The sequence below is a fragment of the Carassius auratus genome, chromosome 21 (assembly GCF_003368295.1).
Source record: "Carassius auratus strain Wakin chromosome 21, ASM336829v1, whole genome shotgun sequence".
Lineage (NCBI taxonomy): Eukaryota > Metazoa > Chordata > Actinopteri > Cypriniformes > Cyprinidae > Carassius > Carassius auratus.
In genome coordinates, this window is record NC_039263.1 from 18229322 (window position 1) to 18246758 (window position 17437).

The window sequence follows — 17437 nt, forward strand, 5'->3', positions numbered from 1 at the left end:
CATCTCTCAAAATATCTTAAACGCCATTTAATACTCTGCATACAGGTCTTATTTTGGTTTCTTAAGATATAACAGATTAATAATAGAATAGAAAAAAAGCTACTGTATAAGACATCTCCACTGACCTCTCCAGATCGATAATTGAATCTATAGCCTACATTCTCCAGCTGCTTATCTTTTATAGGGTGGTGGGTAGAAGTTATAAATTAATTTCATAATCTTAAAACAGTAAAAGAGCATGCTAATTTATTGGCGCTCATAACAAAATGAATATTCATGAATAAGCTTTCGAATTCAGTGACGTCAAAAGTAGAACATCTGTGAACCATCATCTGCCTCTGTAACTTTTTAAACTAAAGTGTTATTTTAATAAAAAATATATATTTATACATTTACTTCAGTATGTATACACAGTATTCACTTTAAAATATGATAATAAAACGCACAGGTCTCAGCTGGAGTACAGTGCCCCCGCAGAGCCCCCCTCCCATCTGTGAAGTAGATATACAAGTTCTCCTCGCGTTTTCCGCGCGTCAGTCCGCTGCGTTCGGCGCTGAGAGCGGCAGCTCTTCTCTGACAGCACATGCACTGATCTCAAAGGGCTTCGGATTAGGACTGAGAGAAGACGTTTGACTTTTGGTCTTTTGGGAGTGAATGCGTACGGCTCATCTTCAGGCTCCTTTGGTAAATCGTTATGCCCACAGTGAATGACATTTCGTTTGGAGACAGAGATCCCTGAGGAAATTAACCGCCCTGTATTGTGTTGTATGTGATGTGTTTCACGTGTCTGCGCACCACAGTGAGGTAGTTTGACTGACACGTGTTCCCACGGACCGTTAAATGACCGGGACCCGGCTTTGGGTGATCTATACGGTGGATGCGGCGGAAAGAAAGACCGTTCTTTGATCACCGGGAGCAGAGACAATATGAAGTCTCTCAGAAAGTGGAATTCCTCCTGGACCATTTGGATTATTTACCCAGAGATGATTCTTTTTCCAGTTCTTTGGTTTTTATCTCAAACTCGGGCGGCCCCGTCTATAACAGCCGAGCAGATGGATATGGGGGTGGTAGGTGCTCTTTTAAACCTGTCTTCCGACTAATAATAATCGTTTAGGGAAAAGGCGTGAAAGAAAAACCTGTGGCCTGTGGGTATATATTATTGTACGTATTAGACACATCTGTAAAATCAAAAATGTATTCGGACTTAGGCTCCAACGCGTCTGCATCTAGACGCGTAACGGATTCGTTTCATTGTGTCTTCATAGAAGTCAAGTTTCACAGCGACATTTCAGAAGAAGCAAAACGTGCGTCAGAGTGTTAAAGAAAAAGTTCAGCCAAAAATGAAACCATGTCATCGTTTACACACCATAATTTGGTTCCAAACCTGTGTGACTTTCTGTCACACTCAGGAGGCTGGAGGTATCAGTCACCATCCACTGCATTTTCACTGCCTGAAAGAAATTCGTAATCATTTGGAATAATAGGAGGGTGAGTAAATTATGCCAGAAATATTCATTTAAAAATCTAGACGATCGATTTTTTTGTCTGTAACTGGAGCCATAATCAAGCTCTTCTCGGGTATCTACTTAATTTCCCCCTCAGACTCACTTTCATGCTGCGCGCGGATTCAGAAATAATATTTGACGTGACATTTTCACGCGCACCGAACTTGGAAAAAAGCACGTAAACTCTGCACATCTGTTCGTTTGAAAGAAATGTTGACTGTAGAAATGTTCGTTTACTGAGTGGGATTTGTTGCCTGAGAATTTGTTCATTGCTCAAACTAAGTTGTTAGGGTATTTATTCCTGCGATTCACACTGGCAGTTTCTCCAGAAATGTAAATTATGGTAGCAAAAATGAGGTAACGGCACTAACATCAACAAAACAGCAAAAGTTGCTTACTCATTCAATCATCCCTTCAAATGTTTGATTCTTTTATATTTTCATCATTTAAACGAGGCATCATGCACCTTTTTTGTTTGTTGAAGATGCACTTCCCTCACTTTGTACAAAAAAAATCATGTTTAAATCAATACAATAATCATGCCTAATAAACTACAAATCTTTTTGTTTTAATTTTCCTAAAACACACTATGCTTAAAAATCCCAGGTGTCCCATGTTCCCTCACTTTGAATGGGCATAAGGTTGTGATCTGACTTTCATATTTGTGTGTTTATTTCACTCGGCCACATACTGGCAACAAAAGCATTTAATTTCAGTTAACAGGAGTACTCCAATACTTGCTTGTTAAGTTGTTCTGTGGTATATTTGATGTTCTCTTCAAAGAAATGGATTTTCCTAATCAATATCCTTTTATCTTTTATATCCAGTAACTTTCCAAAAACTGTTCATAAAGTACTGTATGTGTATTGATCACTTTCGGTCAGATATTCTCTTACATAAATATCCTCTTATAGTAGAAACTTTTAGCAGCGTCCAATACGTTTTTCATTTAAACTCTCAAATGAAAGGCTCCGTATTTCTTAATGACCCTCACAAATCTAATCTTGCGCTACTGAGCAGTTGGTCCACGCATATAATGAGGCTGTTGATGTCTGTCAGCGTGTAACACTGCATGTCATCAAACCTCTGATCATTAAACATGGCATAAGACGCTCTGCAAATGATCTCTGATGGGTTACAGCTCTCTGTGACAGCAGCTGATAATAACATGACACATACACTTCTTTCAGATTACATCTCCAGCAGCTTCCGTATGACTGTGGACGGCAGAGCAGCTGTTGTTGTTAACTTTGCACCCCAGACAACTCATGCTTGAATGAAGACTTAGGGAGTCGTGTCCACCTCCAGGGAGGCTGGCTATTGCTTTGCGGGCTGTTGGCACAGTAACACTTGACAGGCGCAGACGATGCTTTTAGAGATCTAAAAGCTATGGGTGATGGCACAGATGGTGGGGTATTGTTGGGCTGGGAAGGGCGGGTGTTAAGTAAGGGCGTTGTGAAGGAGCAGATGGGCGTGTGGCATAATGATTGGTTTTAAGACTGTTGCTCGGACTGGACAGAATGGGACAAGTCAGCACAATAACGGTTACAAACCCCATGTGACACAGTGGACCTCCCTCAGCATCCCTCCCATTGAACAATGCAGCTGAAAATGACAATTCACGTCTCATTCACTAATAATTGCTTGCATTGTTTTGTATTCGTATGCGCAGGAGAACATCTCACAAAAATGTCCATCCATTAAACAACACGTTCCTAAGCACACAAGTTTGTTCTTAATGTCTCTTGAATGTCAGTAAATTTACTTATTTACTGTATTCTTAATGAGCGGCCACATGCCCGAGGTTTGTCATTTGCAAAAACACACCCAAACCAGCTCCATATAAGGACTTTCCACACAACCTTTTCTTTATAGCCTTTTATCGTCTGCAAAATGCTCAGCAAGATCTTGAGGCTGTGCGCCATCTTCAAAATGCTTTTGGTGAGCCATGATTTGTTTGTTAAAACACATATGTCATGCACAAATTGTTTTTAGAATTTAAAGTTTTTTAATTAACAATAAGTGTATTCTAATGAATAAAAGGCACCATAATGATATGAATGTGTTCCAGGTGTCATTACTGTAATGCTTTTGATATTATCTTATCATTTTAATGATTATTTTGATTACTTCTCATTATTTAAATTTCATTACTATAGTAGTCATGATACAGATTAAAAACTGTATTTTTTACTAATAGTTTTTAGATTTGTTAGCAATTTATTAAAGCCTCTGCAACAAATTCTATCATGTATAAATACTTAAGCATTCAAATTAAAAAGTTGTTTTTGTATCTTTTACTTGAAGGGTAATAACAATTCCACATTGCAAAAAGTTGTTGTTGTTGTTGTTTTGTTTTTATCTGACCACTTGTTTGTGAGACTAACTGAAATGGAAATGCATGGAAAATTCACCTACATTCAATCCGTTTGCAAAGGTGTTTTTCTTGCTTTATTTTATTCTGCATCACATTGCATTCTGTTTTCAAATCCTCTGAGTCAAACTAATGTAATGTCTTTAACGAGAGCACCAGCTGGACCCATCAACAGATGCATGCAGCAGCGCATGGGCTTCACCACCCGCCTCCCTCGCCCATGCCGTACTCATTATAGTACACACCACATATTAGCTCACAGGCCCAGGGTGACACGTCCTCAACTAAGCCAAAGAGAGTCAGCCACCTCTGCTGTCATGAGCCTGTCCATCATTCACATTGTCAGTTTGACCAATGTGCTCACTCACTGGCTCTCACTTCTAATTATCCTGAAAGACTTCAGCATGAGTGGGACGGGCCTGCGATTGACATCCAAAGCGAGGTGGCCCAAAGCCATCGCACACCCACAGCAGAGTAATAAAGAGAAAGGGATGAGCATAAGAGCACAGCCTTGGAGACTAAAAGGGGCCACGTACAGCATTTAGAGAACTGGTAAACATTAAATCAATAGCATTTCTCTTTGGCTAAGATAGACTTTGGCTGCAGTAGATCAGGTGATCTATTTTTCGTGGAAATATTCCCATTAGTCGTTCCTGTCAGTCAGAATTGGCTCTATTTTCCATTTCCTTTCTGCTCAGACAGATAACAATGCAATGGGGTGTAGTAAGTTTTCTGATGCTGGGTGGGCCTGTAGTTTGGTGAATTTTCTGGATTCTGGTGACCTGTAGTCCATTGCCAGGCATCTGCAGTTTGGGTCAAGGAGATTATTTCAGGAGCGAGGTCTGTGGAGGTGTGGATGAGAATAGATTTGGCACAGTGAGGCACCAGAGTAATGTGTCGAATTATGCACCTGCTAAAGCTGCATGCCTATAGTCATAATTTTGAATGTCTATTAGGCTGCCTAATTAGATTATCTCACAACCTCGAAGATACTGTGCACAACTTCAAGGAATCAGGTTTAAAGTTTGGGAGTCAGAGTCACTTCCCAACATCAACAACACTGATGGATCTTTGTCCCAAGCTATCACACTGTTTTTGATTGTTTTCAGCCTAGAGTGGAGAAAAGCACTAGGGAGGAATAGAAAAGTATGGAGGCTCATCACTCTCTTCTCACTCCTGTATTATAACCCATCCGAAAGAATCCCTGGATGGTGTCTGTAGATATAAAGAGTGTCAGACAGTCAGACCTTTAAGAAGCCTCAGATTCTGTTTCTCATTGGCACCCAGCGCAGCTCATCTCTCGGAGACAAGGATATTTTAGGGCTTTTGCTGCTTTCTGACCCTGTAGACTATCTAGATGACATGAGCAGCAATCTTGATGCAGGGTCAGGCACATGGTTGGCATTCTTTAATAAGAACCATGTCAAACATCCAAATCCAAATATCTCCTTTTGTCATTACTGACGTCTTGCATTTGAACGGGGGATAGCAACCATTTATATTCATAAGCTTTCGGGGGCAAAAAAATCTCTTATATACATAGATACATTTATTTTTTTCAGGCCCGAGAAATCCAAATTTCTCTGATAAGGCTACATTTTTGTAGTGTGGGAACTTTGGAGATGCATTAGTATCTTCCTTGCTTTTCTGCCTCACACAATGTATGTATATTGAAGTGTGCTAGCATTTTGTTTAACATGTACACCGACAAAAGAAACACCAAACATGGCTAGTCCTCTGTGCATGATAGTGATGTGTTTTTGCTATGGTCCCTATGAACATTACAGGCCAGGGGAGTGATTATACTGAAAGCCTCGATGGATAAACCTCAGGAAACACAGTGCCCTGTAATAAGTCAAATGCTTGAGGGAATGAAAAGAGCAGGACCCTACGCTAGCAGCTAGCTCTGAATTCTTACAGATCAAACTGTGTGGTAAAGGAAGAAGGAAGGATGTAGTGTAGCTGCACGCAATATTACGTGCTTTCCATTGGATCGCACCGATTTCAGCACTTCAGAACCAATGCTGTTCAAGTCAAAATTAATAAAGAAAACCCTATATTGACTCAATGTGCACCCTTGGTTTTATTTTTAGCTCAAGGGAACCCCTATCCTCCCCAGGCAGGCTGAGATCAAGGATGTCTTTACCATGGCTGTCCAAACAACCGACTAGCGCTTATAATTATGGTGGTTTTGTGTTGGTTTGGCATGCTTCTTTGCAGCTTAAAATAAACCACACTGAAACAGGCAACAATGAAGCACCAGTAGAAAAAGCCCCAGCAACAGCAAAGCTTGTCTTAAGTTGCTTGCAGAATTACTGTAAAGTATATGAGGTTTTTTTTGGCCACTACTAGGTCTACTAAGTTTTCCAGGTCTTCAGAGGCACGTAGCAGGTGCTTCTGTGGTTTGTCTCTTATTTGCATTTTTTCACTTTCTAACCAGATGACAGAGCAGGAACGGAGAGGGTTGGAAGAAAGGTATTCTCAGATGCAAAGAGCGACAGAGAAATCATTTTGCGAGAGTGAAGGCTTTTGAAAAAAAAAAAAAGATTCAAGATGTTGTAAGGTTTAAAATGACACGGCTCCTTCCACTTCTGGTCCCCATGAGAATGACAGAGAGAAAGAAAGGTATGTTTGAGCCAGTATAACCTATAGATTTAAACAGATTCAAAATGCATGACGACGCCATGGTCACATAATGAGGTACTCATTCTGTTTCACTACAAATTGATTACCTGCCACAGCATTAGAATTTTTCTGCAGTAAAAAACAAAATATCAGCATTGTTAGATTTAATAAATAAAGCTTTCATTAAAATTACCTCATGAATACACATTTTCAGAGAAACTGAGTTAGGGTGCCGGCACACCATGATTTATTGATTTCAATTGTTATAGAATGTTGCAAGAATGTAGAGGACAAATGAAAGGGTTTGTGAAAGTGGAATCTCATGCAACCAAAAGTGTATTGAGGGTATTTATTTTTTATTTTTCCCATTTTCAGCAGGTATTTCCATTGAAAACGTTAGACTTAGTAAATAAAACTGGATTTAGATAAATAATTATATCACACAGCTGATTTTATATAAGTACTCTCAATTTTAGGTCCAAGCCAGGTGGTGAAATAAGCAGCCAGGCTTGATCCTTTATCAGTGTACCCTTGGCAAGACTCTTTACCTCAGAGAGCTTTATTTGTACTGTACAGTCTTTAAGGATAAAAGCTATAACCAATTTACTGCTTTACCTTCTTTATTTGAGCAGCCATGTTGAATGCATGCATGTTATATAAAATGATCAACTTCAAATGTCTTTTATTACAACCTTTTTGTTTAGTTTACTTGAATCCAGTAAGTACAATTAAATGAAAGCGTGGCCAACATAGTTGCAGGGAACCACTTGACATGGCATTTTGATGGAAATATAAAATCTAATACTTTTGAGTGCACAGTGAAGGATTAAATTGCTATAGAGCACAACAGTGACTGACCACTTTTTAAGCGGCCTTGGTTGTCACACAAAAAAAAGAAAAGAAAGAAAAAAAAAGAGATGCATTCAAATAATGCGTACTAAGCCATAAACTGAACAAACACTCTCAGAGATGAATCATAGCATTGCATTTTTTGTTTTACAGATGGGTATTTAAAGTTTATTAGTAAATATTTGAGAGATTTAGAGAATGTACTGTAGGTAGGCTGAAGTATCCTTTGGAATGCAAACAGTGTGGGAATTAAGTTATTAAACACAAATATTGATAAAGTGAAGTTTCTTCTACAGCACCATATATTATTACTTAATCTCAGAGCTCATGGTACATTTTACAGATTTTTTTTTAATTTTATTTAAAGGTTTATATATATATATATATATACAGTATTGTTCAAAATAATAGCAGTACAATGTGACTAACCAGAATAATCAAGGTTTTTCGTATATTTTTTTATTGCTACGTGGCAAACAAGTTACCAGTAGGTTCAGTAGATTCTCAGAAAACAAATGAGACCCAGCATTCATGATATGCACGCTCTTAAGGCTGTGCAATTGGGCAATTAGTTGAATTAGTTGAAAGGGATGTGTTCAAAAAAATAGCAGTGTGGCATTCAATCACTGAGGTCATCAATTTTGTGAAGAAACAGGTGTGAATCAGGTGGCCCCTATTTAAGGATGAAGCCAACACTTGTTGAACATGCATTTGAAAGCTGAGGAAAATGGGTCGTTCAAGACATTGTTCAGAAGAACAGCGTACTTTGATTAAAAAGTTGATTAGAGAGGGGAAAACCTATAAAGAGGTGCAAAAAATGATAGGCTGTTCAGCTAAAATGATCTCCAATGCCTTAAAATGGAGAGCAAAACCAGAGAGACGTGGAAGAAAACGGAAGACAACCATCAAAATGGATAGAAGAATAACCAGAATGGCAAAGGCTCAGCCAATGATCACCTCCAGGATGATCAAAGACAGTCTGGAGTTACCTGTAAGTACTGTGACAGTTAGAAGACGTCTGTGTGAAGCTAATCTATTTTCAAGAATCCCCCACAAAGTCCCTCTGTTAAAAAAAAGGCATGTGCAGAAGAGGTTACAATTTGCCAAAGAACACATCAATTGGCCTAAAGAGAACTGGAGGAACATTTTGTGGACTGATGAGAGTAAAATTGTTCTTTTTGGGTCCAAGGGCCACAGGCCGTTTGTGAGACGACCCCCAAACTCTGAATTCAAGCCACAGTACACAGTGAAGACAGTGAAGCATGGAGGTGCAAGCATCATGATATGGGCATGTTTCTCCTACTATGGTGTTGGGCCTATTTATCGCATACCAGGGATCATGGATCAGTTTGCATATGTTAAAATACTTGAAGAGGTCATGTTGCCCTATGCTGAAGAGGACATGCCCTTGAAATGGTTGTTTCAACAAGACAATGACCCAAAACACACTAGTAAACGGGCAAAGTCTTGGTTCCAAACCAACAAAATTAATGTTATGGAGTGGCCAGCCCAATCTCCAGACCTTAATCCAATTGAGAACTTGTGGGGTGATATCAAAAATGCTGTTTCTGAAGCAAAACCAAGAAATGTGAATGAATTGTGGAATGTTGTTAAAGAATCATGGAGTGGAATAACAGCTGAGAGGTGCCACAAGTTGGTTGACTCCATGCCACACAGATGTCAAGCAGTTTTAAAAAACTGTGGTCATACAACTAAATATTAGTTTAGTGATTCACAGGATTGCTAAATCCCAGAAGAAAAAATGTTTGTACAAAATAGTTTTGAGTTTGTACAGTCAAAGGTAGACACTGCTATTTTTTTGAACACACCCCTTTCAACTAATTGCCCAATTGCACAGCCTTAAGAGCGTGCATATCATGAATGCTGGGTCTTGTTTGTTTTCTGACAATCTACTGAACCTACTGGTAACTTGTTTGCCACGTAGCAATAAAAAATATACTAAAAACCTTGATTATTCTGGTTAGTCACATTGTACTGCTATTATTTTGAACAATACTGTATATATATATAGATATATATATATATATATATATATTTTTTTTTTTTTTTTTAATTGAATGGGGTCCCTAGCATTGTGTTCTTGTAAGATATTAGTCATAAAATTACTGAAATGCTCAGTCTATAGCTATTAAATGGTGGCAATATCTGGAATATCATAGGTAATTTACCCAAAAGTGATAATTTTGTCATTTATGAATCTTCCCATTGTTCCAAACATTAACTTAATTTATTCTGTGGAACACAAAATAAGCTGTTTTAAAGAATGTTTTTGCTGTTCTTGTCCATACAAAGTCAGTGGGGACCAAAACAACATTGGACCCCACCGAAAAAAAAAAAGAAGTAAATATCGACAAAATAAAAGGCACTGCCAGAAATTAAATATTGGTACATCTGTGCATTCATGATTTTCATGGCAAAATAACTTTAGAAGTGTTTAGATCAATATATGAAGCTGTTTACCCCTTGGTGGACCTTTACACAGTGTTTGACATGGGGAACGGGGGACTGCTGTAACAACTTTGTTGTTTCTGTTGTTCAGTGATGAGTCAGTTATAGATGAGTCAGAAATACATGCTGGCTCCTTTGCCATTTAGACTGTATATTGCATAATTGCCCCAAGGATTTTTAAAACAGTGGAGTTATGAACTTCAGGCTGGATGAGAAGATCTTCACCATCATAAGGTTTCAAGCAATTTTCAGGTAAACGATCGCTACAAAGATCAGCTGAAAAAAAAAAGTGTAGAATAAATCCAGCATATGTTCAAAAATATGGCTGACGCCCACATCATCTAGCAACAGCTTTGCCATGATGGTATACAGATGGTAGAGGTACAGTAGAGACAAGACAGAAACGACTCAGGCGGTATATGTCCATGACTGCCCCCGCTAGCCAATTACACTCGAATCATTTGTCTTGAAATTTGCATGTTTCAAAAGAAATGACCCAATCCCTACAGATCCCACCAATGAATTTAGAGGTAGAACTGTTATTGGATATGATTCAGCTCCATTAGTTACCAAGGAAGCAAATTACCTCATTCTTCTGTTTGTTTATTTATCAGGACCCTCTCCTGGCTGTTCTGAACTTTTTGGACTGCTTGTTTGTCATGTTAATATCTCGCAGTTGCTAAAACGAGGGCCTTTAGGGAAGGTTTTTTTCAGGTAATTTCTTGTCTCACTTGGATTGCCGTGATGAGTAGCTGGGTCAGTGGGGCTGTCTGGAGAGAAAAATAGCAGTTTTAAGTGGGCTTTTATGATAATTTCTGTCCTTAGCATTTCAGGGAGATGAAATACAGAACAGAGCACCAAATAAAAATTACAGTTCACAGCTACCAAGCATTCAAGGTGAATATCTTACCTCTTAATAGTGTTGGGAAGTAACAAAGCCAAGTGCACACTAAAAGACTCAGTGTTTTGTTGCTGTGCTTTTTCCCCCAGTTCTTTGTAATTTAGTGCAAAACAAAAGCAAAGTCCTTCCTCTGTGTCTTCGTTGACATATTGTCAACATATTATGAATAGTCTTCCTTTGCTTTGTGAGCTAATTAGGAAGAGAAAGATCTTGTAATTGGCATATGTAGTCTTGGATTATTTGTATATTGTGTTCAAAAGATAAACAATGTTATGCATATTATTACTATGGTATTGGGGGTGGGACATTGTCATTCTAGAAAGCATCTGATTGGGCAAAAATCTGTGAGTGCAACATGAGTCATCAGTATTTTGTTCCATTTTACCAAAAGAAGAAAGCCAGTCATTTTATAGTCATTTTATATATCTGCTGTTGGTTTAGCATATAGATGGCCTCAAACTGAAAGAAAGAATGGGAAAAAAAGCTGCAGAGTTTCATTTGTACAAACTGAAGACTTTGAGAATTTGTAATACTAATGTATTGCTCGTGCTACAGAAATCAATCCAGTGAACTGCAAGTTACAAGAAAGAGTCGGTCAAGGCAATAATCAAAGCACGGCAGAAGCCGTATATTCGATGCTTCAGCAGATAACATCTATTTTCTCCGCCTCTTCTCATTTGCAGAGGTCAGAAATCTTCTGAAAGCGATATGTGTGTATAGTGCTCAGTGACAGTTTTATTGCTCTTTGTGCCCATTCGTTTTCACAGATAAGTATAAAACAAACCCTTTGGTTTGTTGATAGTTATCTTTGTAAATATTAGAGGATAACTCAATGCCAGCACAGTACACTACAATACAGATAAAAACTGAATCTGAAGATGAGACTGTGACTATATGTCAAATAGGCATGTTGTCATAAGGGCTGTAACTAGATGATTTTGAATCAAATGTGTTTTCTCGATTGGAAATGTATTTTTATTGCCTTCACAGACCTATAATTACTACATTACTCATAAACATGTCAGCTTACATGCATTTCCATTGCAATTTTATGTCTCAAAGTTTGGACTATTTCTCCGAATTGCTATATTATTTCTCTCAAATTGTGAGACTATTGCTCTGTTGTATCAGCTTTATTTTCCCCCAATTGCAATTTTATTTCTTCATATTAACTTTTTTTATCTTAGAATGAGATTTATTTTAGAATGTGACTTCTTTTTTACAGGAAGGAACATACAGTACTTCCCAACTGTAGATATGTGCAGAAATGGACTTTTTCAAAATCGACTTATCCTGAGAAGTATTCACTGAAGTAAGACGTGTGACAGCTACTAGATACAAGGCTCTGAAAACAATCAAATATCATTTTGCCCTTTCCCATGTTTTGTAGTTGTTGATGTATTCGTTGACATTTAAACGTCACGACGTCTTGAATTGTAAAGTCACAGACTCTTGTTTCAATTTTCAATTTTCATTACCTAACAGAACCTTTAGGGGCTCTTGGTAATTTCATAAACCGATTTACTATACAGTTGACCTTCTCTAGTCGGGACTCATTTGGTTGATAAAAACGACATTAGAGAGGACGCTACTTTTCAGGGCGGCCTTCTCATTCATCACCTGTGCGCTTCTGTTCTGCACATTTATCTGAAAATGAACATCTGTGGTTATGCTTTGTTGAAGTGCCCTGCAGCGAGGCCCAATGCTGACGTCACAGGACTCTTGAGTCTGGCCCCAAAAAAGATAGAATTTATGAAGAAATTATGAGCTAATTAGCAGTTGTTAGTAACTCAGGGCCCTGGGATGAGAATGGATAAGACTCCTTCTTTTGTTGTGGTCTCTCTAATTATATGACAGACCTTCCCTGATCACACAGGCTCATCCACATCCACTCGCCCCCATTCCGCTGCACGATATTCAGAGGAAATAGACATCTAATTTCATCTGGTTCAGAGCGTCTTGCAAGAATTGATTCACTGATTCTGACAAGGACACAAAAGCTATTTTTACGCCTTCCTAACTGAGTCACTTTATTCAGCTGTGTGTGTATGTTTGTTTGGGATAAGCTGAGATATTATTACAATAACGCGAAAGCAGTCAATTGTCTACTTTCAGATTGCCTCTCAGTTCCCCCGGGACTGATTTAGCAGTGCGGGAATGTTCTCGTACAATTCTTCCAAAATGTATTTCTGAGAGTTGTTCAAGTCAAAGCAAAAGCTTCTTTGTTTGATGGGGAGTAAACAAGTAAGAAAACATGATGTCGTATTACATTCTGCATTCAGTATTTATCAAACAGTGACATTTGTCAATCTAACGCAGAAAACAGAGTGTGCATGGGAAGTTGACTGCATCTTTTCACATCTTCCTAGGGGGTTTGTTCGTTTCTATGAATACATATATTCTCCTGTCAACACTCAGCCCCAGTTGCCACCATTCCTCAGGTCTGTCTCAGACAGAATGCTTCTAGGCTCTGTATATATATGTGTGTGTGTGTGTGTGTGTGTGTGTGTGTGTGTGTGTGTGTGTGTGTGCATGCATTAATATCCATCACATTGATATGTCTGACCGCGACAGCTGCTCTAGAATCATGTTGGTACCTCACAAATAGAACCAAAGCAAAAGGCTTTTCGTAAAGTGTTTCAAAAGTTTTGGACCCTTTCTTGTTTCTTTTTTTCAAATTTACCAAAGCAGTTTAGTTATTGAATGTTACATATATTAATAATTGCATAATATTACAATTCCTATGTCATATCAAATACAAATTAAATATAGCTTTGTATAGAATTTGCTACCCTTAATATGGTTTAAAAAGTTTGGGATTAATATGTTTTTTTAAATAAAGAAAATGATGCTTTTATCAAGTAAAGATGTATTAAATTGACTAAAACTGATTGCTGAAGACATTTAAAATGTCATGAAAGATTTCAATTTCAAATAAACGCTGTTCTTTAGAACCTTCTATTCATTAATTAAACCTTGAAAAGCATCACTGGAGTAATGGCTGCTAAAAATTGACTTTTTTGTGTTTGTTAAAACTCAGTGGGCTCAGGGGAGGCTAGAGAAATGCGGACTCCCATTGTAACTTTACCTGCTGGAGTCCCTGTTGGACAACGTTTCTTTAGAAATATGAGTGATCTGTTCACTGTTATATTTTGTAATATTGGCATTGTTTTATTCGTTGTACTACATTTTTATTTTCTTGTACTAGGAATGTCCCTTATACATACTGAGTATACTTTGTCCAAATTTTGGACTGATACTGAATACAGCAGTAATTGTAATTGCGCCAAAGACTCTACTCTTGCATTTGAAAAGTTAGGTTTCCTACTTCAATTCTCTGGAGCTTTATTAAGAGCATATTGGAGAGTCTGTCAGGAGGCAATGTATATCTGTAATACTTTTATGCCCACCTTGCTCTATGTGGAACATGTAGTACAGTAAATAACGCTGTCGGTGCTCTGTTCCAGACATATTCTTTCCTCCATTTGTGAGCTTTGGCTAACTGCCATTTCAGATTGGTGGCCAAAAGGGATACAACTTCAAGTGCTTATGAAGGATCGGGCTCACTAAGGCACTCATATTTAACTACTGTAATAGAAAAATTGTTCCTGGAGTCAGGGTTTGTTTATTTTAAAACCAGTGCCGGCACTTGTTTACCATTCTCCTCTTCCCATTGGGAAAAAAAATCCCGATCGTGAGCGCACATGAAAAGTGACTACTTGCTGCTTTGATGTGGGATTTCATCACTCCATTCTAACTAAATATTTGATTGGAAATATGTTGTTTGAAACTCTGTATATGAGTGATGGAAATCCCTTCTTGGCAAATTGTGCCAACAGAAGCAGGCAGATCAAATGCTGTTAACTTCAGCAGGGATTCTTACCCAGAAGTCTTGAAGTACGTGTGTGAACGTGAGGTGCTCAAGCTTTGTTGAACAACCTCACTCACTCTCTCACTTAGAAAAGAGGAATAGGAATTAGAGAGAATATGTCAAGTGACAGAAGCAGGAAGCGTGGCGTGGAATACCAAGGAGAATAGGCCTAGCTTATTTAAATGTGCATAGCTTGCTCCGAATGGCTCCAGCATACCACTGAATATGAATTCATTTTCAAGCCTTTCAGCAAATGTGGTTTTGTTAATGTCATTGTGCTTGGGAGAAATGTAAAAAAAAAGTTTTTTGTCGGCCACGGCTTTGAAACTCATTCGCCGTATATACAATTGCCTCTGGTGACCCATCTTTCACAGCTTTTGACAGAAAACCAGGGCCTGAAATTAACTTTTTGCCACACCGTTGAGAAACTATCGCTGAAGTAGTCTTCAGTTCATATATTTTAAATGCATCTTAGATAAACTTCTGATTGTAAACCTATTGTGACAAATGTTTGCTTAGAAGCTCACACTACAAAAAGTCTTCACAAGTCTGGCTTCAGTAAAATATTAGTTTCATCTGTTTGACATTATATACACTGAAAATATTAATGTAATAACACTACATTAGTACACATCAGAAATTATTAATGATGTATTATGTGATACTGTACTTTTATTTTGTTTAACTTTTTTATGAAGTTTAAAAAGTTACCACCCACCATAAAACTGATTGGCAAGTTTTAATTTTAGACTATTCTGCTTCTTTAGTTCGAGCCCTTTGGCCCAGTAACCCGTCTGTGATGTCTTTTTGCTCTGCAGGCTGACCCCTATTGAGCTGTAAGGAGATCAAATTAACCTGGACCGTTTGACACAGAAGGTGGCTATTTGAAGGATCTGACATATTGATCCGCTCCAAGGGTTTAATGAATCTGCTTGCATGTGTCTACCTGTGGTTTCCACTCAAATGTAATGGAGTGTGATGTCCATTAGCCTCTGCTCACTGATGTTTCAGATGAGACAGATTTGACAAACTCTCACTCTCGTTCTCTCTCTATTCAATCTTTTTGTTCTCACTTCTGTGTATCGTATAATAGTAGTTCTGCTCCAGGATTTTTTTACTTGCAAAAAAAATCACAAATGAGATGTCTGTCACCACAGAAAAGAATTTAGAGTTTTCCTTTGGTTTAGTTTTTTTTATAGGTTACAGTTAAGACACTTACAGTTGAAGTGCATATGGCCAAACAGTGCATTATAAATGAATGCCACAAGTTATGTCCAAACTATTAATTGTTCATGACATTGCAACTCTGGTAAACCTGGTTACTTTCACTCAGTATGTGCAAAGACACCAGAAAGAGAGGAGACAGATATATTTACAGAAGCACTGTTTACATGGAGCAAACTCAACCCACAGATATTGCGATGGTAGTGCAAAACCTAGAAAAGCTGTCCCAAAGAAAAATGGATGACTAAGACAATTTTACAGATCAAATAATAATGGGTTTTGCCAGAAATATAAATAAAAGTGCTTTAACAAAAATACAAGCTACACATTTAGGCTTTTATACCCTCCAGAATACTGTTTTGAATAACATCCATTGTAAGTGCATTACTCTAACTATTCATTCATTATTTATTTATTCAAGTATTAATAAATTATTATTAGTATAAATATTCATAAATGACTTATTAGTTGAAATAAATATTTTAACTAATGGCTGATTCATAATAATAATAATAACAATAATAGGCTATATTTATTTTACCTACAGGCTGAATTATTGTTAAAGAAATAAATTTTATATATGTATATATGTATATATAGTAATTATATAAATGATAAATGCCTCATTAGTTGAAATAAAGAAATAATATTACTTATTTTAACTAGTTTTAATAATTTATAATAACAAAACAACAACAATGATTATAATAATGATAATAATAATAATATGATGATATATTTTAACAAAGGGCTTATTATTATTATTATTTGATTTTATATTATTTTTGATTATTTTTTTTTTATTATTATTCAATCAAATTAAATTGAGCGTAGCTCTTTGAGTCAACAGTTGTCTCATTTGTATTTATTTTTATTACTGAGATTCAAGGAGAAGGGAAGATCGAGTGTTTGGGTGCGGACAGATTCTCCACAGATCTTTCAGTCTTCAGCCTTGCCGAACACGGGGGATTTAATATTGAAGCGACCAAAGTGGCTTTAAATCATGTGCACATGAAGTCAGTATGGCAGAGATGGAGAGGTTCCTCACATATCCTAAACTAAATCTCACGCAACCTCACTCCTCTCTGCAGCACATCAAATATATATGAAGCCAAATAAAGGGCGCTCATATGGAAACACATCCACAACAGTTGCACCCCATTTGAGCAGACAACATGATATAAACCAGTGGAGACGCTCTCTGTGGGTACCGCAGGAGGTTAAAGCAGAAGTTTTTGATATGTATTATTAGCACACATACCTCACTGATTCAACTCCTGTGCAGTATTGATCAGCTCAAAGCCTTCTGGCCTTCCTGAAAGCCTGCACATCTGAGCCTTTATATATCAGATTGTCCATTTAATTCTATTTCGCTTTATCTAGGTGTGTCTGTCCAGGGCTCTAAACCGACTGACAGCATGTGTGACGTGTGTAAACAGATAAATAATGCATTAGCATCCCTTTTGTTAGAGATCAGATAATGTAGTTATAATATGTGCACATGGAAAGAGATGTCATAGGGCCAGATGGAATTTGCAGATTTTTCTTATATTTTCGCTTATTTTATGGGAAATGGAGCTTGGTTTTGCTACAGTCTGGCTGGTAATGAAAATCATAAT

The 17437-nt window shown here is 37.6% G+C and overlaps 1 protein-coding gene across 1 annotated transcript in view; it reads left to right on the plus strand.

Moving 5' to 3' along the window:
• The first annotated feature begins 548 nt into the window (after positions 1 to 548).
• The window catches only part of LOC113038783 (matrix metalloproteinase-17), a 69648-nt gene continuing 52759 nt past the window's right edge, over positions 549 to 17437 (plus strand). Inside the window, exon 1 of the mRNA XM_026196433.1 lies at positions 549 to 1067. Within this exon, the coding sequence (XP_026052218.1) occupies positions 927 to 1067 (141 nt within the window). The 5' untranslated portion in view covers positions 549 to 926. The remainder of the gene's footprint in view (positions 1068 to 17437) is intronic.